At 46.8% G+C, this 24,179-nt stretch overlaps 1 protein-coding gene across 1 annotated transcript in view; it reads right to left on the bottom strand.

Annotated features, from left to right (window-relative positions):
• LOC135057181 (zinc finger protein 850-like) overlaps positions 1 to 24,179 on the bottom strand; it is a 129,310-nt gene that overhangs the window by 59,115 nt on the left and 46,016 nt on the right. The window contains exon 6 of the mRNA XM_063963079.1: positions 8,096 to 8,319. Coding sequence (XP_063819149.1) covers positions 8,096 to 8,319 — 224 coding nt within the window. The remainder of the gene's footprint in view (positions 1 to 8,095; positions 8,320 to 24,179) is intronic.

The raw sequence follows: 24,179 nt of genomic DNA, 5'->3' as shown, positions 1-24,179 counted from the left end.
CCAAAGTATCGAACTTGTAGAACTTAGCAAACGTGTTCGACCCTGACCAAGTTGCTGCTCGGCAAAGTTGTAAAGCCGAGACACCCCGGGCAGCCGCCCAGGAAGAACCCACTTTACGAGTAGAGTGGACCTTAACAGATTTTGGACAAGCCAAGCCTGCCGTAGAATAAGCACGCTAGATAGTACACCTGATCCAGCGAGAAATCATCTGCTTAGAAGCAGGCCACCCAACTTTGTGGAGATCATAAAAGGACAAACAGAGCGTCCGACTTTCTGTGACGAGAAGATCTCTTCACATAAATCTTCTTAGCCCTCACAACATCCAAGGACTTTGAGGTAATTGAGGAGTCAGTAGCCACTGGCACCACAATAGGTTGGTTGATATGAAAAGCAGACACAACCTTCGAAAGAAATTGCTGACGCGTCCTGAGCTCAGCTCTATCTTCATGGAAAATCAAGTATGGGCTCTTGCAGGACAAAGCCCCCAATTCTGACACACGTCTAGCAAATGCTAATGCCAACAGTGTGATCGCCTTCCAAGTAACAAACTTGACATCAACCTCCTGTAAAGGCTCAAACCAATCCGACTGCAGGAACTGCAGCACTACATTAAGATCCCAAGGTGCCGTAGGAGGCACAAAGGGAGGCTGGATGTGCAAAACCCCTTTCAAGAAAGTCTGAACCTTAGGGAGGGCAGCCAATTGTTTCTGGAAGAAAATGGATAAGGCCGAAATCTGTACTTTTATGGAGCCCAAATGCAGGACCACATCCACACCTGCTTGCAGAAAGAGGAGAACCCGTCCAAGATGAAACTCCACCGTAGGAAACTTCTTGGATTCACACCAAGACACATACTTTTTCCAAATGTGATGGTAATGTTTAGACGTCACTCCCTTCCTAGCCTGTATCAGGGAAGGAATAACCTTGTTCGGAATGTCCTTTCGAGCAAAGATCTGGCGTTCAACCTCCATGCCATCAAACGTAGCTGGGGTAAGTCTTGATAGGCGAACGGCCCCTGTTGCAGAAGGTCCTCGCGAAGAGGACGAGGCCTTGGATCTTCCAGCAGTAATTCCAGAAGATCCGCGTACCAAGCCCGTATTGGCCAGTCCAGAGCAATGAGGATCGCCGGAACTCTTGTTCTCTTTATTAGTTTGAGAATCCTTGGGATGAGTGCAAATGGAGGGAACACATACACTGACTTGAACACCCTCTGCCACTGCCTGTGGGTCTCTTGACCTGAAACAGTACCTCCGAAGCTTCTTGTTGAGGTGGGAGGCCATCATATCTATTTGAGGTACGCCCCAAAGACCTGCCACCTCCGCGAACACCTCCAGGTGTAGGCCTCACTCTCCTGGATGGAGATCGTGTCTGCTTCCCAATTGTCCACTCCCGGAATGGAGATTGCTGACAGCGCCACTGCGTGCTTTTCTGCCCAGCGGATGATTCTTGTTACCTCTGACGTTGCCACTCTGCTCTTTGTTCCGCCTTGTCGGTTTATGTAAGCCACCGTCGTTACATTGTCCGACTGAACTTGAATGGCCTGATCTTTTAGAAGATGTGCCGCTTGTAGAAGACCGTTGTACACGGCCCTTAGTTCTAGAATGTTTATCGGAAGGAGGGATTCCAGACTCGACCACCTTCCTTGGAAGTTTCCCCCTTGGGTGACTGCTCCCCAACCTCGGAGACTCGCATCCGTGGTTAAAAGAATCCAATTCTGAATCCCGAACCTGCAGCTCTCCAGCAGGTGAGAAGTTAGCAGCCACCAGAGGAGCAAGATTCTGGCTTTCGGCGACAGACGTATTCTCTGGTGCATGTGAAGATGAGATCCCGACCACTTGTCCAGGAGATCCAGTTGGAAGGGTCGTGCGTGAAATCTTCCGTACTGTAGAGCCTCGTAAGAGGCCACCATTTTTCCCAGAAGGCGAATGCACTGATGAACCGACACCCAGGCTGGCTTCAGGACATCCCGGACCATTGTTTGAATCACCAACGCTTTCTCTTCCGGTAGAAACACCCTCTATACGTCCGTGTTGAGGATCATCCCCAGGAAGGACAGTCTTCTTGTCGGCTCCAAATGCAACTTTGGAAGATTCAGGATCCATCCATGATCCTGCAGTAGTTGAGTTGAGAGAGCAATGCCCTGTAACAACTTTTCCCTGGAAGACGCTTTTATCAGCAAATCGTCCAGATAAGGAATTATGTTCACACCCTGCTTGCGGAGGAGTAGCATGATTTCCGCCATGACCTTGGTGAACACACTCGGTGCCATGGAGAGGACAAACGGCAGCGCCTGGAACTGATAGTGACAGTCCAGTAGTGCAAATCTTAGATAAGCCTGATGAGGCGGCCAGATTGGAATGTGAAGGTACGCATCCTTGCTATCTAGGGATACCAGAAATTCCCCCTCCTCCAGACCTGAGATCACCGCTCTCAGAGACTCCATCTTGAATTTGAATTCCCTCAGGCCCATATCCACTCCTGCTTGCAGGAAGAGGAGAAAACGTCAGAGTTGAAACTCCACCGTAGGAATCCTCTTGGATTCACACCAAGAGACATATTTCTTCCAAATACGATGGTAATGTTTAGACGTTACCAATTTCCTAACCTGTATCAGGGTAGGAATGGCCTTCTTCGGAATGCCCTTCCGAGCAAATATCAGGCGCTCAACTTCCATGCCGTCAAACCTAGCCGCGGTAAGTCTTGATAGGCGAACGGCCCCTGCTGCAGCAAGTCCTCCCGAAGAGGAAGAAGCCTCGGATCTTCTTGCAGTAGATTCAGAAGGTCGGCGTACCAAGCCCTTCTTGGCCAGTCTGGAGCAATGAGGATCGCTTGAACCCTTGTTCTCCTTATGAGCTTTAGGATTCTTGGGATGAGTGGGAGTGGTGGAAACACGTACACTGACTGGAACACCCACGGACACCAGGGTGTCCACTGCCACTGCCTGTGGGTCTCTCGACCTAGAACAATAACACCGAAGCTTCTTGTTGAGACGAGAGGCCATCATGTCTATTTGGGGTAATCCCCAAAGGTCTGTTATTTCCTTGAAACCTCCGGATGGAGAACCCACTCCCCTGGATGGAGATGTGTCTGCTGAGGAAGTCTGTTTCCCAGTTGTCTACTCCCGGAATGAAGATGGCTGACCGCGCCAATGCGTGTGTTTCTGTCCAGAGGAGTATTCCTGTCACCTCTGACATTGCCGCTCTGCTCTTCGTTCCGCCTTGTCGGTTTATGTAAGCCACTCCGACTGCACTTGAATGGCCCGATTTCTTAGAAGAGGGGCCGCCTGAAGAAGACCGTTGTAGACGGCTCTTAGTTCCAGGATGTTGATGGGCAGGCCGGCTTCCAGGCTTGATCACCATCCTTGGAAAGTTACTCCTTGAGTGACTGCTCCCCAGCCCCGAAGGCTCGCATCTGTGGTTAGAAGGACCCAGTCCTGAATCCCGAACCTGCGGCCCTCCAGAAGGTGAGGCAATTGGAGCCACCAGAGGAGTGAAATCCTGGCCTTTGGTGACAGACGAATTCTCTGGTGCATGTGGAGATGAGATCCTGACCACTTGTCCAGGAGATCCAGTTGGAAGGTCCGAGCGTGGAACCTCCCGCTGGCTTCAGGACATCCCAGACCATAGCTTGTATCACATTTTCCTGCGGAAGAAACACCTTCTGCACTTTCGTATCCAGGATCATTCCCAGAAAGGACAACCTCTGGGTTGGTTCCAAATGTGACTTTGGAAGGTTCAGAATCCAACCATGGCTCCAGAGGAGGTGTGTTGTGAGAACAATGGACTGCAGCAGCTTCTCCTTGGATGATAAGAGGAAAAACTAAGCGCTCTGGTGAGTGGTAAGGTATGTTGATTGTCAGCAGCCACTTGTAAAAGGTAATTGCCAATCCCTTAAAACACAATTATAACAACAAAACCAAGTAGCGCTCAACAATTAGGCAAATGGAGACATTTATTTGAAAAGATAAAACAACAACCACCTCCCGGGGGGTGTATTACAAAATTAAAACATAGAAGATATGCTGATAAATGATGTAACTAAACATCCAATATATAACTTTGACACCAATAATAACAAAAAATAAAAGTTTATTTACTGGGGTACCCCAGATAAAGCGTGATGAATGCAATGTTGAATTAATGCGCTTGTATAAAAAACTGAAATATAAAAATACCAATGCATTGAGAGACACGGCTGTAGAGATGAAGTGATGATGCATAAAGCCAAAAACAATGTCCGTTGATCAGCCGGTGTTTGGCCCGTAGAAGAAAAGTAGGTAGGCATGCACATGTTGCCGGGCTGGAGCGGAATGCAACTGCACCCTGGTGCTGTCCCGTTAGCCAGGGGAGATCAAAAGCACCGAAGCCTCAGCGATGTGTTGAGCCTGTACGACAAGGTGCAGGAAGCCCGAAGCAGTCTCCGCCATCGGACTTGTGCAGGTGCAGCCGACTCCGCGCTACCTGATCAGCGTCAGCAGGTAGATGGTGGCACCGGAGCCCCTGCGGCTGGTGTAACAGGCGGGCTGGATGGTAGCTAAACCCTCTGGGTGGTAGTGTGCAGCAGTTTGAAAAAAGCCCGGAGCGGTCACTGTCTGTAAGCCCGTGACAGACCTGTATGTGAGAAGATAGTCTCCGCCCTCACCGCCGGGCTGAAGCAGGTGCAGCCAGGTCAGTGCAGGTAGGCAATGACACCAGAGCCTTGATAATTAGTGCAGCAGGTGAAAAGATTGCAGGCTATGTTCTCCAGGCAGCAATAGGCAGGCTATGCTCCCACAGACGACTCCGGGCAGACTTTGCTGGAAGATGCACGGCAATGGTAGTTCCTCTAGGTGAACCACCTGTATCCTTAACGCGTTTCAACGCCAGCAGGGCATCTTTTTCATCTCCCTGGATGATGCCTTTATCAGCAGATCGTCCAGATATGGAATGATGTTCACACCCTGTTTGCGGAGGAGAACCATAATTTCTGCCATCACCTTGGTAAACACCCTTGGTGCTGTGGAGAGGCCGAATGGCAGGGCCTGGAACTGGAAATGACAGTCCAGCAATGCGAAACGGAGATAAGCCTGATGCGGCAGCCAAATCGGAATGTGGAGGTACGCATCCTTGATATCCAGGGATAACAGGAATTCCCCCTCTACCAGACCTGATATCACCGCCCTGAGAGACTCCATCTTGAACTTTAACTCCTTTAGAAAGGAGTTCAATAATTTTAGGTTCAGAATGGGCCTGACCGAACCATCCGGTTTCGATACCACGAAAAGTTTCAAATAGTAATCTTTGTTCTGCATGTGAGGTGGTACTGGTACAATGATCTGTGCCTCCATCAGTTTTTGGATTGCGTCTTGTAGTACAGTGCTGTCTGCCAACAGAGTTGGTAAGCCTGACTTGAAAAAGCGATGAGGAGGGAGACTTTGAAATTCCAGCCTGTATCCCTGGGATACAATATCTATCACCCAGGGATCCAGGCCGGACGATACCCAGACTTGACTGAAGTGTATAAGTCTCGCTCCCACTGGCCCCACCTCCAGGCCGCACGGTCCACCGTCATGCGGAGGACTTTGTCGTACCTGAAGCAGGCTTTTGTTCCTGGGAACCTGCAGCTGCAGGTTTCTTGGACTTAACTCGACCTCCCCTAAAGAAGGTATTGGACGTTCTGGTCCTTCTAGGCCTGTTAGGCCGAAAGGACTACGTTGCAGATGAAGAGGACTTGCTCGGAGCAGGTGCTGCTGAGGGAAGAAACGGAGACTTACCCGCTGTAGCCGTGGATATCCATGCGTCCAGAGCTTCCCCAAAGAGAGCCTGACATGTATAGGGTAGGGACTCCACACTTTTTCTGGATTCCGCGTCGGCCGACCACTGGCACAGCCACAGTCCCCGACGAGCTGAAACAGACACGGAAGATATTCCCGCAGCCACGGAACCCAGGTCTTTCATGGATTCTACCATAAAACCTGCTGAATCATGTATATTGCATAAATATAATGCAACATCATCCCTGTCCATCGTATCCAAATCCTCAAGTAAGGTAGCCGACCACTTTACTATTGCCTTTGCAATCCATGTGGTAGCAATAGTGGGACTTAATATGGCCCCTAAAGCAGTGTACATTGATTTAAGCGTGTTATCAATTTTTCTATCAGCCGGCTCCTTTAAGACGGTAGATCCTGGAATAGGCAAAACCACCTTCTTTGAGAGTCTGGACACAGATGTGTCAAAAATCGGCGGGTTTTCCCATTTTTTCCTATCCTCCTCAGGGAAAGGAAACGCCAACTGGACCCTTTTAGGGACCTGGAATTTTTTCTCAGGGTTTTCCCATGCTTTTTCAAATACAGCATTCAATTCCTTTGTCGCAGGGAAGGTTAGCGAGGCTTTTTTATTTTCAGTGAAAGCCTCCTCAACCTGCTCAGGTGTGGTATCATTAACATTCAACACATCCCTGATAGCCTCCATCAACAATTGCACGCCCTTTGCAAGAGATGCGGACCCCCGCAACACATCCCCATCACCGTCTGTGGTATCAGAATCGGTATCCGTGTCGTCTTGTGTGACATGCACAAGCGCACGTATGTGGGGGTATATAGCGGGGCGTCCTGAGGTACCAGAAACCGGCCATACTGCCATAGAGCTCTGTAATACCTGGGTTGCAGATTCATTACTTGCAGCCCTGTCACAAATCTGAGAAATCCAAGATTTGATAGAGGAAAACCACTCAGGCTCCCTTGCTGGTATCTGTGCTACACCAGTGCTATCTTGATTATATGGAATGGGATCATCCTGGGAGGATAAATCCTCTGCAGCATATGACACAGTATCCATGGACATAGCTAAAGGAGATCACCAAACACTCCACACACACACACAGGTGAGGGCAGACAGTTTCCCCCACAAGAATGGCAAGAGAGACACAGAGATTGGAGCCAACCCACACACAGCGCTTTTAGCAAAGGGAGACCCCTTGTCAGCGCTGACTGTGCACCTTAATAGGACACACAGTCTTATTACAGCCTTCCCTCCCTTCTACAGCCCCCTGGTACCGTGTACAGATAGCTGGAGTTGCTGTGGAGGGACCTGTTCTTCCTCTAAGCGCTGTGCAGGCAGGAAAATGGCGCTGAAACGCTGCTGGGTCCGCTCTGAGGAGAAGCTCCACCCCCTTAATGTTGCTGTCTTCCCGCTCTTCATGGATTATACTGGCTTGAGGAATTAGTGCTGGTTGAGATCCGAGGAACCCGACAGGCTTCTGGACCAATGTAGGGGGTAATCGCTGGCCCAGGGCGCCCCTCACAGCCGCACCATGTACCGCTGAGCCTTCCTAGAAGCACAGTTAATACTGCGCTCCCTCCCCGCTGCCGCCATCTTCACACCGGCCCTCCGCTTGCTAGGGAGGTCGGTGTCTCACTCACCACTTCTTCAGCTCTGTAAGGGGTTGGCGGCATGCTGCTGGGGCGAGTGGTCCCCTGTGGCGGAGAACGATCAGACCCCTCTGGAGCTAGGTGTCCAGTCAGCGGAGACAGTGGCTCAGACCCTGCAGGGCGGACAATGCTCCCCCCCTTAGTTCCTCGCTGCAGGGAGGTTGCCAGCAGCCTCCCTGTAAAATAAAAAACCTCTTAATCTAAACTTTACTAGAAAAGCTCTGTAGAGCTCCCCTAGCTGTGACCGGCTCCTCCGGGTACATTTTCTAAACTGAGTCTGGTAGGAGGGGCATAGAGGGAGGAGCCAGCCCACACTCTCAAACTCTTAAAGTGCCAATGGCTACTGGTGGACCCGTCTATACCCCATGGTACTAATGTAGACCCCAGCATCCTCTAGGATGTAAGAGAAACCACATATATTTTTGGTATAAACATATTTATCACTTTCCACCAAAACCTCAGCTACAGTGCCTTGCTAAAGTATTCACCCCTTTACATTTTTCATGTTTTGTTGCCTCATAACCTGGAATTAAAATGAATTGTTTGAATGTTTGCATAATTTCATTCATAGAACATATCTACAACTTTGGAGATTTTTTTTTTTATTGTGAAGCAAACAAAAAATAGGACAGAATTTCAGAAAGCTTCAGCGTGCATAACTATTCACCCCCCTGAAGTCAGTACTTTGTAGAGCCACCTTTTGCGGCAATTACAGCTGAAAATTGCTTTGGATAAGTCTCTATGAGCTTGCCACATCTTGCCACTGGGATTTTTGCCCATTCCTTAAGGCAAACCTGCTCCAGCTCCTTCATGTTGGATAGTTTCCGCTTGTGAACAGCAATCTTCAAGTCTGACCACAGATTCTCAATTGGATTGAGATCTGGGCAAAGGTGAACCTCCGCCCCAATCTCAAATTACAGGCAGACTGAGACAGGTTTTGCTCAAGAATATCCCTGTATTTTGCACCATCCAACTTTCCCTCGACTCGAAACAGTTTACCAGTCCCTTCTGCTGGAAAACATCCCCACAGCATGATGCTGCCACCATGTTTCACTGTGGGGATGGTGTTCATGGGGTGATGGGATGTGTTGGGTTTGTGCCAGACATAGCGTTTTCCTTGGTTGCCGAAAAGTTCCATTTTAGTCTCATCTGACCAGAGCACCTTCCTCCATACATTTGGGGAGTCGTCCACAGACTTTTGGCAAACTCAAAACGTGCCTTCTTATTTTTAACACTAAGTAATGGCTTTATTCTGGCCACTCTTCCTTAAAGCCCAGGTCTATGGTGTGTACGGCTTATTGTGGTCACATGCGCAGATACACCAGTCTGTGCTGTGGAACTCTGCAGCTCCTTCAGGGTTATCTTTTGGTCTCTGTGCTGCCTCTCTGATTAATACCCTCCTTGTCCGGTCTGTGAGTTTTGGTGGCCGGCCCTCTCTTGGCAGGTTTGTTGTGGTACCATGTTTTTTCTATTTGAAGATGATGGATTTGATGGTGAACCGGGGGATCATCAAAGATTTGCATATTTTTTTTTATAACCCAACCCTGACTTGTACTTCTCGACAACTTTGTCCCTGACTTGTTTGGAGAGCTCCTTGGTCTTCATGGTGTGATGCCTCTTACTTATTGGTGTTGCTGCCTCTGGGGCCTTTCAGAAAAGGTGTGTTTATACTGACAGATCATGTGACACTTAGATTGCACACAGGTGGACTTCATTTCATTAATTATGCGACTTCTTAAGGTAATTGGTTGCACCAGAACTTTTTAGGGGCTTCATAGCAAAGGGGGTGAATACATATGCACATGCCAATTTTCACATTTTTATTTATAAAAATTATTTTTTACATACATTTTTCTCATTTCACTTCACCAACTTAGACTATTTTGTGCAGATCCATCACATAAAACAATAGCGAAAGTAAAAAACCACCGCCCAGGCGCTTATAAAAACTTTGGATTCGATTAATCAAAATATCAATGAAATAATTATACAAGCTGCAGGAGAGCTATTGACTTGGGGTTAACAAGTCAAATACATTTTAACACTGGAATACCAAGTGTAAAAGATCAAGCACACTTAAACAAATCCCTCTTGCGCTATACTAAAATATAAAATGGCTGAATATTCAACAAATCAACCTTAATTTTTTTAAAATAACATTTTTAATATATAGAAATTCAATATTTCGCAAAAATGACTAGACCGGTCTTGTGTATAACAACATAAAAACAAATATCATATATTAAACATTCTAAAGGAGGTGGATCCTAAAGTATTTCTGTGCACAGAATAATGCTGAACTCCAGTTGTAACTCAGTCCATAAGAACAGGTCCACTGATATAATAGATCCCAGCTGTAATAGGAACCTGTATAGCACTCAAAAGTCCTGAAACTTTACTAGAGATCTAAAGTTCCAGTTTAACTTGCCACTTAGTAATAATAGTTGTAATGAATATCAACGCTCCACAGCGGAGCCTTACATGCGGCTTTCAACAGCAATGACGGCACGGAGAGTCCCGGTATCCAACGAGGCGGTCTCTGGCTACGGGACCAGGCACTAATGTTGGCGGAGAGGAGAGAGACTGTGATACGGTGCCTGCACGAGTCATACAGAGGTGAGGTCTCACAGAGCCTGGAGATCGGGTGCTTCCAAACAGGCGCCAGCATTAGTGCCTGGTCCCGTAGCCAGAGACCGCCTCGTTGGATACCGGGACTCTCCGTGCCGTCATTGCTGTTGAAAGCCGCATGTAAGGCTCCGCTGTGGAGCGTTGATATTCATTACAACTATTATTACTAAGTGGCAAGTTAAACTGGAACTTTAGATCTCTAGTAAAGTTTCAGGACTTTTGAGTGCTATACAGGTTCCTATTACAGCTGGGATCTATTATATCAGTGGACCTGTTCTTATGGACTGAGTTACAACTGGAGTTCAGCATTATTCTGTGCACAGAAATACTTTAGGATCCACCTCCTTTAGAATGTTTAATATATGATATTTGTTTTTATGTTGTTATACACAAGACCGGTCTAGTCATTTTTGCGAAATATTGAATTTCTATATATTAAAAATGTTATATTTTTAAAAAATTAAGTTTGATTTGTTGAATATTCAGCCATTTTATATTTTAGTATAGCGCAAAAGGGATTTGTTTAAGTGTGCTCCATCACATAAAATTCAGATACATTTTTAAATTACAGGTTGTAATGTAACAAAATAGGTAAAAAGCCAACGGGGGTGAATACTTTAGCAAGGCACTGTATATGCAGCAACAATGCAACAAACCTAGGGCCTAATTGAGACCTGATCACTGTGCTGCGAATTACGCCGTCCTGCGATCAGATAGTCGCCAGCCAGGGGGAGTGAAAATTCGCCCTGTGTAAGTGTGCGGTCGCATGTGTACACTGTCCAAAAATTCCCCTCAGTCAGTGGACAGCTGCAAAACTGTTCACATCACACACCATCTAATATTTTTCCCAGTCTGTGCGTAACTCAATATTTACTCCTCCAGTGCGATAGAATCAGGCTGATCGGGGCTGGAGCCGACGTCACACACCCTCACTGAAAACGCTTGGGCACGCCATCGTTTTTCCAGACACTGCCAGTTACCACCCACAAACGTCTTCTTCCTGTCAATCACCTTGTGAATGCTCATGCAATCAAAATTTTCGCACCATCCTGTTGCTGTTTGGCGACGCGCCTGCGCATTGTGGTGCATACGCATGCGCAGTAGTTCGATAATCACCCGCTGTGCAAAAACGCATAGCAGCGATCAGGTTTGAATCGGGCCCTTAACATGCTTCCATACAGTACGCAGTACGCGTTTTCAGCTTGTTTTCCAACACGCTGATGTGGCAGGGAATTTCTTCGGCGAAGCTGCTAATGGGGGTCATTACGAGTTGATCGCTCGCTAGCTGTTTTTAGAAGCCGTGCAAACGCTAAGCCGCCGCCCTCTGGGAGTGTATAAGCAGAGGTGCGAACGAAAGGATCGCAGAACGGCAACAAAATAATTTTGTGCAGTTTCATAGTAGCTTCAAACCTACTCCTAGCTTGCGATCACTTCAGACCATTCAGTTCCTGTTTTGACGTCACTAACATGCCCTGCGTTCGCCCAGCCACGCCCTGCGTTTTTCCAGGCACACCTGCGTTTTTCCAGGCACATCTGCGTTTTTACGACCACTCCCTGAAAACGGTCAGTTGACACCCAGAAACGCCCACTTCATGTCAATCACTCTGCGGCCAGCAGTGCGACTGAAAAGCTTCGCTAGACCTTGTGTTAAACTACATCGGCCGTTGTGAAAATACGTCACGCGTGCGCATTGCGCCGCATACGCAGAAGTGCCTTTTTTTGCATTATCGCTACGCAGCGAACATTTTCAGCTCGCAATCAACTCGCAATGACCCCCAATTAACGGTCAAAGTTTCACAAGGATAGGAAATTCCATTCTGTAAATAGTTACGCAGCTGGCTACTTTCCCAACTTGTCTCTGCGTCAGACTGCAACGCATAAATGTATTATAGCAGCAAATAGAGAAGATAGAATCCATTTTATTTAATACCTCACATCTGCCCTTCATTTTCCCTCTTATTTAAATAATCTTAAGAAAAATAAAAAGGACAACATGATTGGTAAATGCAAATTTTATTGCATCAATTGTATATTGCACTGTACAGTTACTCCATCTACTTATTCACAATATAAAGAACATAATATACAAAAGAAATGCAACTGAACATAAAACATGGCATCACCCACTGTGCAAACTACACACAATACACGAGTCATTATAAAACACAGGCTAGCAATGGACTGTAATAGAAGGAAGAGCAGCTACAGGACTCTTTCATGTATAGTTTAATGTTAACAAAGTTACATATAGGGCTAATTCAGACCTGATCGTTGCTGTGCGAAATCGCAAGGATTATCAAACGACTGCGCATGTTTACGGATCGTAATGCACAGGCGCAAAGCTAAACGGCAAAAGAATTCAGCGTCTTTTCTGATCGCTCGGCGTACGCAGGTTGATTGACAGGAAGCAAACGTTTCGGGGGTGGTAACTGGATGTTTTCTGTAAGTGTCAGGAAAGACGCAGGCGTTCTCAAGCGTTTTCAGGGTAGGTGTGTGACATCAGCTCCGGCCCGATCAGCCTGTTTCTTTCGCAATGTAGGAGTAAGTCCTATGCTATGCACAGACTGGGAAAAATCATTCGATGGTGAGTGAGTTGTGAACAGAATTGCAGCTGACCGGAGTTTGCAAAGCTTTTCGCATGGTGTACACAAACTTGCAAGGGCAGATTTTAACTCTGGCTGGAGGGGGGGCGAGTATCCGATCGCAGAGGAGTGATCAGGTCTGAATCAGGCCCATAATCCAACATCACGACAAGTAAAGCACAATTATCACTGACACACCATGCAGGCAGCCATTTTGTTGGGCATTCTTTAGGATAGAGCCGATTGCATCATAAGGTATCTCAGTGATGTCACTGGTTCCTAGTAAACGGACAGGGTGTATTCTCATGGATGCTGTTTCGGCTAGCAAATGTGCGTTAAGCTGGTATTCTTATGAAAACTGGCCCATGTAATATTATTAAATATCTTTTAGCTAAAAAGTACCAACATTTTACTCTGCTCTGTACATTGAAGGGATTGTGGTACACATAACAGAACAACATGAAGCAGAAGGTAAAGGAAAATTTGAGAAGCAAGGTAGCGGAATAACAATTGTGGATGTTGGTGAGGATACACGTACATGGCTATAACCACTGTGCTAATTACTTGTTCCAGACACTTGGTGACCATTCAGTCCATCACAGTTGTAGTAAAAGGTTAAGGGGTCTATGTACTAAGCCTTGGAGAGTCATAAAGAGGACGGAGATAAAGTACCAGCCAATCAGCTCCTAACTGCCATGTCACAGGCTGTGTTTGTAACATGGCTGTAGCTGATTGGCTGGTACTTTATCTCTTTCCAAGGCTTAGTACATAGACCCCTAACTTACCAAACATGACTGTGAGGTGTCTGTGTGACATGCCATATTCAATCAGTGACTTTGAAAGTTTTCAATAAAGTTACAATTGTTCACTTTTGATGTCTTTTTTCCCCCCCACTGATCTCCAAACTCAACCAAAGAATCGATATGTAGGTTGGATCCTTGGAAAAAGTCCAAAGGGGCAGATGTATTAAGCCTGGAGAAGGGATAAAGAAGTGATAAGTGCAAGGTGATAACACACCAGCCAGTCAGATCCTGTAATTTTTCAAATCCGTAATGATTGGCTGGTGTGTTATCACCTTGCACTTAACACTTCTTTATCCCTTCTGCAGGTTAATATATCTGCCCCAAAGTCCCCCCCCCCCCCCCCATGTATGGCAAATACATCTATATTGTCCCTACGCCTACGGCATGAATACTGAGAGTCTGACGCTTGAAAATGTTATATTATAAAATAGTCAGCCAGTTGTTTCTTGTATCCCATGTCATCTCATCGCCATGCAGGAGTCGTCATTGAGTCAATGGTCTCTAACCTCCCGAACCAAGTACAATGAGAAGGTGAGAGAGGTTCTTACTATTTACAAAGGAGACGAGTAATCTTGTTACCCAACTTAAGAAGTGACAGAACCATTGGAGGTAGTTCATCAACTTGACAAAGCTAAATATTTATCTTATATAAAACCCTTTATGAGGTCTAAGAACACTGTACGCTATTTACGTATGGAGTACCGTAAGGGTACGCTCGTTGCGTAGCAATCGCTTAGCCGTAGTCGAGACGCTCAAGCGTTACATTCGCTCACGGCCAAGAGATCACAGGCAGGCACGCTATTGGCTGCCGACTAAAGCGTAGCGGACGCTCGGGACCACGAGGAGATCACCAGCGGCGCTGACGCTCACAATGTTAAACCTTTATATCTAAACCATAAACAGTATATTATGCAGTAAAACCTTAGTGTAGAGATAGGGTGTAGATGCAACCTAGTGTAACCTTATTAACTCGAATGCTGTTCGAGCGTCACCGACGCTCTGAGAATACTTAACACTATAAGAAATACACAGATACCTGGGCTTAGGGTCCAACACCTAATATATATATATATATTATGAATGATATACTTGCAAAAGATTTAACACAATACAAGTCATACACTACAATATAACATAGACTACCTAACCAGATAACTACACGGGAAATACAATATAATACAATTACGTTTTAAGGGAAAATAAGAGAGAAAGAGGAGAAGAGAGAGAGAGAGAAATGGCCCACAATAACAGTAAGAACAATATGGTTGCGGAGAAACACTTACGCACAAGGGGAACGATCGCATGCGCCTCTGGACATCCAGCTCCCGATTTTCAGCAATGATAACCGTTGAAGAGTGAGCTGGATGTGATCGGCTTGTCTATTTATGCCCCACACACAATACAATTCAATGGTCCCTACAATCTCATTGTTCATTGGACACAGGAATTCGGCCCTGCATTATAACAAAAGGTCATAGGTTGATTCATACAGGTGGGCTGTGACGATTTCCAACAGCTCAGGTGGGTGGGATACTGGGTTTCCCGCCGCATAGCTAAGTAAGGGTAAATAGTAAATGGACATAAACTTCTTATGTCCATAACTATTCGCACGAGCGATTAATCCGCTCCAAACCAACACCGGAATATTGCTAATTAAATACTCTTCCGATGGGTACTAAACACCACTGTATGACTCCTGTTAGACCCTGCGTACAATACAAAGAGCGATCCCTCTGTCCAGGAACATGCTATATTAACTAAACTTTCAGAATCTATCAAAGGGACCATGATCTACAAAATACATTATATAGTGAAAATATGTAACGATTGAGTCGCACGCTACGATCACATAAACTCTACCGTAAATACGCATACCGTGCGCCTGCCCGCGACTGTGAGTATGCGCACGCACGGGAGAGCGTACGCATGCGCAGCGCGGACGTGTATGAGGTGCAAATATGGCAGTGTGTATAGAGATATTTTTCTGACTTTGACAGTCCACCCTTTGGCAGTCAATAATAACTGCCACCTTCTAAAACATTTCAAAAAGAGAAAAATATATGTCAGGGGTTAATACATTTACATGGTTGGGTAGGGGAGGAGAGGAGAAGGTAGGAAAAGTGTATGACCTAGTGAGATAGCAGAAGCATGTGTGTATGAATCCGTGCTTGGGGGTCATGTATCATCGTGCCGTACGTGTTTTAAATCAAGCTTCGAGGTATTGCGAAGTATACATTTGAATTCCTTCTTATCCCGTGGTATGGGTCTGTGGATGGGCTGTCAAACTTTACCGAGCTCTTTTCGGCTTTTGGTTGTAACAAAAATGGGGGAGCACATTTTAGTTGATGATACATGAATGGGGGAATATGTGATTGCTGATATCTGTGCCTGTATTCCCTATACTATGTGTGTAATTACCTGAAGGTTGTAGAGATGAAGAAAAGTCATAATTACGGTAAATGCAGTGGTATTCTATGTCAGGTAAATGAACATTTGTCGGTTGAAGTCTTGTTCGGTGTCTGTTGAATGCAGTCTTCTTTGTGCTTTTGCCCATAAGGTGCGAGCAAAAGCTTTGTCAATGTCCATAGATTTACAAAAGTGTTGGGCTAGCGTAATTTAAAAATTTCTAGGGAAACTGGGGATCTATGGCAAAGTTCATCAAAAAATAAGATTTTACTTACCGATAAATCTATTTCTCGTAGTCCGTAGTGGATGCTGGGACTCCGTCAGGACCATGGGGAATAGCGGCTCCGCAGGAGACAGGGCACAAAATTTAAAAGTTTGACCACTAGGTGGTGTGTACTGGCTCCTCCCCCTATGACCCTCCTCCAAGCCTCAGTTAGGATACTGTGCCCGGACGAGCGTACACAATAAGGAAGGATTTTGAATCCCGGGTAAGACTCATACCAGCCACACCAATCACACCGTACAACTTGTGATCTGAACCCAGTTAACAGTATGACAAACGTAGGAGCCTCTGAACAGACGGCTCACAACAATAACAACCCGATTTTTTTGTAACAATAACTATGTACAAGTATTGCAGACAATCCGCACTTGGGATGGGCGCCCAGCATCCACTACGGACTACGAGAAATAGATTTATCGGTAAGTAAAATCTTATTTTCTCTGACGTCCTGGTGGATGCTGGGACTCCGTCAGGACCATGGGGATTATACCAAAGCTCCCAAACGGGCGGGAGAGTGCGGATAACTCTGCAGCACCGAATGAGAGAACTCCAGGTCCTCCTTAGCCAGGGTATCAAATTTGTAGAATTTTACAAACGTGTTCTCCCCTGACCACGTAGCTGCTCGGCAGAGTTGTAATGCCGAGACCCCTCGGGCAGCCGCCCAAGATGAGCCCACCTTCCTTGTGGAATGGGCCTTGACAGATTTAGGCTGTGGCAGGCCTGCCACAGAATGTGCAAGTTGAATTGTGCTACAAATCCAACGAGCAATCGTCTGCTTAGAAGCAGGAGCACCCAGCTTGTTGGGTGCATACAGTATAAACAGCGAGTCAGATTTTCTGACTCCAGCCGTCCTTGAAATATATATTTTCAATGCTCTTGACAACGTCCAGCAACTTGGAATCCTCCAAATCGCTAGTAGCCGCAGGCACCACAATAGGCTGGTTCAGGTGAAACGCTGAAACCACCTTAGGCAGAAAGTGAGGACGCGTCCGCAGTTCTGCCCTGTCCGAATGGAAAATCAGATATGGGCTTTTATACGATAAAGCCGCCAATTCTGACACTCTCCTGGCTGAAGCCAGGGCCAGTAGCATGGTTACTTTCCATGTAAGATATTTCAAATCCACCGATTTGAGTGGCTCAAACCAATGGGATTTGAGAAAATCCAAAACTACATTAAGATCCTATGGTGCCACTGGGGGCACAACCGGGGGCTGTATATGTAGTACTCCTTTTACAAAAGTCTGGACTTCAGGAACTGAAGCCAATTCTTTCTGGAAGAAAATCGACAGGGTCGAAATTTGAACCTTAATGGACCCTAATTTGAGGCCCATAGACAATCCTGTTTGCAGGAAATGTAGGAATCGACCCAGTTGAAATTCCTCCGTCGGGGCCTTCCTGGCCTCACACCACGCAACATATATTCTCCAAATGCGGTGATAATGTTGTGCAGTCACCTCCTTCCTGGCTTTTACCAGGGTAGGGATGACCTCTTCCGGAATGCCTTTTTCCCTTAGGATTCGGCGTTCAACCGCCATGCCGTCAAACGCAGCCGCGGTAAGTCTTGGAATAGACACGGTCCCTGCTGAAGCAGGTCCCGTCTTAGAGGTAGAGGCCACGGATCTTCCGTGAGCATCTCCTGAAGTTCCGGGTACCAAGTTCTTCTTGGCCAATCCGGAGCCACGAGTATCGTTCTTACTCCCCTTTGCCGTATAATTCTCAGTACTTTTGGTATGAGAGGCAGAGGAGGAAACACATACACTGACTGGTACACCCATGGTGTTACCAGAGCGTCTACAGCTATTGCCTGAGGGTCTCTTGACCTGGCGCAATACCTGTCCAGTTTTTTGTTGAGGCGGGACGCCATCATGTCCACCATTGGTCTTTCCCAATGGACCACAATCATGTGGAAGACTTCTGGATGAAGTCCCCACTCTCCCGGGTGCAGATCGTGTCTGCTGAGGAAGTCTGCTTCCCAGTTGTCCACTCCCGGGATGTTTACGTGGGCGACTGCCGTGATGTTGTCCGACTGAATCAATACCGGCTGACCCTGAAGCAGAGGTTTTGCCAGGCTTAGAGCATTGTAGATTGCTCTTAGCTCCAGTATATTTATGTGAAGAGACGTCTCCAGGCTTGACCACACGCCCTGGAAGTTTCTTCCCTGTGTGACCGCTCCCCAGCCTCTCAGGCTGGCATCCGTGGTCACTAGGACCCAGTTCTGTATGCCGAATCTGCGGCCCTCTAACAGATGAGCACTCTGCAACCACCATAGCAGAGACACTCTTGTCCTTGTGGACAATTTTATCCGCTGATGCATCTGCAGATGCGATCCGGACCATTTGTCCAGCAGATCCCACTGAAAAGTTCGTGCATGGAATCTGCCGAATGGAATCGCTTCGTAAGAAGCTACCATTTTTCCCAGGACTCTTGTGCATTGATGCACAGATACTTTTCCTGGTTTTAGGAGGTTCCTGACTAGATCGGATAACTCCCTGGCTTTCTCCTCCGGAAGAAATACCTTTTTCTGAACAGTGTCCAGAATCATCCCTAGGAACAACAGACGTGTCGTCGGGATCAGTTGGGATTTTGGAAAATTCAGAATCCACCCGTGTTGTTGGAGCACTACTTGGGTTAGTGCTACTCCGACCTCCAGCTGTCTGAAACTGATAATGACAGTTTTGGACCACGAACCTGAGGTACCCTTGGTGTGAAGGACAAATTGGAACATGAAGGTAAGCATCCTTGATGTCCAAGGACACCATAAAATCCCCTTCTTCCAGATTCGCTATCACTGCTCTGAGTGACTCCATCTTGAACTTGAATTTTTGTATGTACAGGTTCAGAGATTTTAGATTTAGAATCGGTCTTACCCAGCCGTCCGGCTTCGGTACCACAAATAGCGTGGAGTAATACCCCTGTCCCTGTTGTAGGAGGGGTACCTTGACTATCACCTGCTGAGAATACAGCTTGTGAATGGCCTCCAATACCGTCGCCCTGTCGGAGGGAGACGTTGGCAAAGCAGACTTTAGGAAACGGCGAGGAGGGGACTTCTCGAATTCCAACCTGTAACCCTGAGATACTACCTGCAGGATCCAGGGGTCCACCTGCGAGTGAGCCCACTGTGCGCTGAAATGTTTGAGGCGACCCCCCACCGCCCCTGAGTCTGCTTGTAAGGTCCCAGCGTCATGCTGACGCCTTTGTAGAAGCCGGGGAGGGCTTCTGCTCCTGGGAAGGAGCTGCTTGTTGCAGTCTCTTACCCTTTCCTTTGCCTCGGGGCAAATAGGAATGTCCTTTTGCTCGTTTGTTCTTATAGGAACGAAAGGACTGCGGCTGAAAAGCCTGCGGCTTTTTCTGCTGGGAGGTGACCTGGGGTAAAAAGGTGGATTTTCCGGCCGTTGCCGTGGCCACCAGATCCGATAGACCGACCCCAAATAATTCCTCCCCCTTATACGGCAATACTTCCATATGTCGTTTGGAATCCGCATCACCTGACCACTGGCGCGTCCATAAACTTCTACTGGCAGATATGGACATCGCACTTACTCTTGATGCCAGAGTGCAAATATCTCTCTGTGCATCTCGCATATAAAGAAATGCATCCTTTAACTGCTCTATAGTCAGTAAAATACTGTCCCTATCCAGGGTATCAATATTTTCAGACAGTGACTCCGACCAAGCCACGCCAGCACTGCACATCCAGGCTGAGGCGATTGCTGGTCTCAGTATAACACCCGTATGTGTGTATATACTTTTTAATGTATTCTCCAGCCTCCTATCAGCTGGATCCTTGAGGGCGGCCGTATCAGGAGACGGTAACGCCATTTGCTTTGATAAGCGTGTGAGCGCCTTATCCACCCTAGGAGGTGTTTCCCAGCGCGCCCTAACCTCTGGCGGGAAGGGGTATAATGCCAATAACTTCTTTGAAATTAGCAGTTTTCTATCTGGGGTAACCCACGCTTCATCACACACTTCATTCAGTTCCTCTGATTCAGGAAAAACTATCGGTAGTTTTTTCACACCCCACATAATACCCCTTTTTGTGGTACTTGCAGTATCAGAGATATGCAAAGCCTCCTTCATTGCCGTGATCATATAACGTGTGGCCCTACTGGAAAATACGTTTGTTTCTTCACCGTCAACACTGGATTCAGTGTCAGTGTCTGGGTCTGTGTCGACCGACTGAGGTAAAGGGCGTTTTACAGCCCCTGACGGTGTCTGAGACGCCTGGACAGGTACTAACTGGTTTGCCGGCTGTCTCATGTCGTCAACCGACTTTTGTAGCGTGCTGACACTATCCCGTAATTCCATAAACAAAGCCATCCATTCTGGTGTCAACTCCCTAGGGGGTGACATCACCATTACAGGCAATTGCTCCGCCTCCACGCCAACATCGTCCTCATACATGTCGACACACACGTACCGACACACAGCAGACACACAGGGAATGCTCTGATAGAAGACAGGACCCCACTAGCCCTTTGGGGAGACAGAGGGAGAGTTTGCCAGCACACACCCAAGCGCTATAAATATATATATAGGGACAACCTTAATAAGTGTGTTCCCTTTATAGCAGCTCAAATATTATAAATATCGCCAATAAGTGCCCCCCTCTCTGTTTTTACCCTGTTTCTGTAGTGCAGTGCAGGGGAGAGTCCTGGGAGCCTTCCTCGCAGCGGAGCTGGGCAGGAAAATGGCGCTGTGTGCTGAGGAGAATAGGCCCCGCCCCCTTTTCGGCGGGCTTCTTCTCCCGGTTTTTTTGGAACCTGGCAGGGGTTAAATACATCCATATAGCCCCAGGGGCTATATGTGATATATTTTAGCCAGAATAGGTATATTACATTGCTGCCCAGGGCGCCCCCCCCAGCGCCCTGCACCCTCAGTGACCGCTGGTGTGAAGTGTGCGGAGAGCAATGGCGCACAGCTGCAGTGCTGTGCGCTACCTCATGAAGACTGAGACGTCTTCTGCCGCCGGTTTCTGGACCTCTTCTCTATTCGGCATCTGCAAGGGGGTCGGCGGCGCGGCTCCGGTGACCCATCCAGGCTGTACCTGTGATCGTCCCTCTGGAGCTAATGTCCAGTAGCCTAAGAAGCAAATCCATCCTGCACGCAGGTGAGTTCACTTCTTCTCCCCTAAGTCCCTCGTTGCAGTGAGCCTGTTGCCAGCAGGACTCACTGAAAATAAAAAACCTAACAAACTTTTTCTAAGCAGCTCTTTAGGAGAGCCACCTAGATTGCACCCTGCTCGGACGGGCACAAAAACCTAACTGAGGCTTGGAGGAGGGTCATAGGGGGAGGAGCCAGTACACACCACCTAGTGGTCAAACTTTTAAATTTTGTGCCCTGTCTCCTGCGGAGCCGCTATTCCCCATGGTCCTGACGGAGTCCCAGCATCCACCAGGACGTCAGAGAAATCTGTGTATCAGGTTGTCAAAGCTTCTTCTTTAATCCATCTGTTGTCTGTATACCGGCTCATCAAATTCCTCGTCCAAGTGGGTCTTTTTACCTTGGAGGAAACGAAAAAACAGGTGAAAGAAACGGACCGTAGAAATCGCATTTTCATCACATCATTGTTTCTACATTTGGGTCATAAATCAAATCCATTGGAATTACCGTTTCCTCACTCCTTAAACTCATCACCCTGGTACTTCGTTTACACTTCGTTAAAGCCTGACCGCATCTAAATATCAAGCCAATCGTAATGATAACACCTAAGATACATAGGAGAAACTTCCCAACATCCATTATGACTCCTTGAGCCCAGTCTCCTAAACCAGAGAACCAATTTCGCGGGTTCAACCATGACACCCAACCAGTCAGCTCATTACCTACAGCAGCAAGAGTGAGATTGTGTCTCCTGCGAAATTCCCACTTCAGTTGGAGAATATCGTCCATCTTTTGGTCTATGACCTCGACTGGGTCCTCGGTGCTATTCGTAATATATGTGCAACATTTCACGCCGTATTGTGTTGCCAGTGTGACACAATATCCGCCCGTCACTGCTGTGAGGTAATTAAGAACCATTCTATGCTGTACCAGTTCTGTTTTATAAGCTTGAAGTTCTCTTCCAGTATACCTAAACGTGTCATCATACATTTCAGTGATATTATCTAACAAATTTGCGAGCGCAGATATGTATTTATAATTCAACACTCCTCTGGCGGTGCAAGTGAAATCTAACGCGATTAGAAACTGAATCCCGGTGGATTCATGGATCATGTCAGAGGCCGGATGCTCTGTTCTTTCTATCAGGTGCCGTTTAACTACGTGCTCGTAATGGGTGTGAGTATAAGGAGCTTGGGCAACACGGTGTATGTCTTTCATTTTGTCATGTGATACAGTCATTACTTCAGGCAGTACTTTTCCAATATAACACAATCCTTCAGAGTTTGGGGCAAGCCACTTATACGCCTTTCTCCCGCATATGAAATATGCATCATCGGGGAGAACATATGGGACGGAGTAGGACATGACCATATTACACACCTTCCATGTGAAATCTCCTAACCCTAATTCTTCCATCTGCTTAGTACACGTATCAGGTTGTACGATATGTGCACAGTATCCTGGTGATACCTCTCCAACTCTCGTAATCCTATTTCCTAAGGTATACCTGTACCGGAAAGATTTTCCTCTACTGGCTATGTGGCGTATAAGCTCTGTATCTGTAGGCATTCTATCTGCTCTATGCGAAAAGGTCATGGTTTGGTTACTCCATGACACTTCCCAATTTCCTGGCTTTCGGGGATTGGAGATGTTAAAACATAACAGGGACCTATCCACATGGTATTGGTGGAGCTTCAAACTAGGAGGGCTGGAGATATTAAACCTCCTGTCCACCGGTCTCCCACCACTTAACTCAAGTACCTCCCCTAACGTTAAAGGAAATGGTACTAGCCCTGATTTGCTATGACCTTGAGGTACTTGAGAGCATACCCAACAATCTGTTTTATTTAACACACTACCCACTAAGGAGTGATAGTCACTCAATGGATGCCGGTCCATATGGATATTAAAACTGGATTGGCATTTCTTAATGCACCCATCCTCCACTACGTTGTCACAGAGCCTACAGATACAGTTTTCTTCAGCTAACAATCCTTCACAATTCCTTCTATTGTCAATGCTATCGGATCGTTTTCTGATACTCGCCTTTACTTGTTGGTTAAGTTGTTCTTGGAAAACTACGCCTCCATCTTTATCATCAGAACCCATTCCAGAACCTCTCTCGACCTCCATGGTACTCTCGCCGGAACAGACTGCTCTGGTCAACATCATGGTCAACAGGAAAATCCGGATCACAGTCTCTTGGGGCAAGTCCATCTTGTAGGAGGAAACGGAGAAGAATGAGAAAGGGGGAAAAAATAATTTGAGGGAGAGGGGATGGGAAGTTGGAGAAAAACAATAAAAGGGAACAGGGGATCGACAACTGCTTTCGGTCTTCTGATTTTCAATGCTCAGGTGCCGCCTCAATCCTCCTGGAACAGACACTCCAGTGATACAACCTCTACCGTCTGTTCCTTATCACGGGACCTCTCTGGATCAGCAACCTTCTTACAGTGGGACGAATGAACCCAAGTCTCTCTCTCAGCAACCTTCAATGCTGTAGTGCTAGTCAATAAGACCTGGTATGGTCCTTCCCATCTGTCGATAAGGCAACCTGAGCGTAGAAAATTCCGTATCATTACATAATCCCCAGGTTCAATGTCATGACAATTACTATCTGGTAAATCAGGAATCACTAACTTCAGATTATCATTTTGATTCCTTAACTGTTTACTCATGTTAATCAAGTATTTTACAGTCACTTCAAATCATCCTGAGGGTTAATCATAACATGCGGTTGTCGACCAAACAAGATTTCAAAGGGAGACAGATTAAGAGGGGACCTGGGAGTGGTTCTGATGCTGTACAGTACAATAGGTAAAGCTTCTGGCCATGTCAATCCTGTCTCTGCCATCACTTTACTCAGTTTATTTTTAATAGTGCTGTTCACTCTTTCCACTTTCGCACTCGCCTGTGGACGGTATGGAGTGTGCAGCTTGCTATCAATTCCCATCAACTTACACATT

The sequence above is a fragment of the Pseudophryne corroboree genome, chromosome 3 (genome assembly GCF_028390025.1).
Source record: "Pseudophryne corroboree isolate aPseCor3 chromosome 3, aPseCor3.hap2, whole genome shotgun sequence".
NCBI classification, from domain to species: domain Eukaryota; kingdom Metazoa; phylum Chordata; class Amphibia; order Anura; family Myobatrachidae; genus Pseudophryne; species Pseudophryne corroboree.
This window is presented reverse-complemented; position numbering and strand designations above follow the sequence as displayed.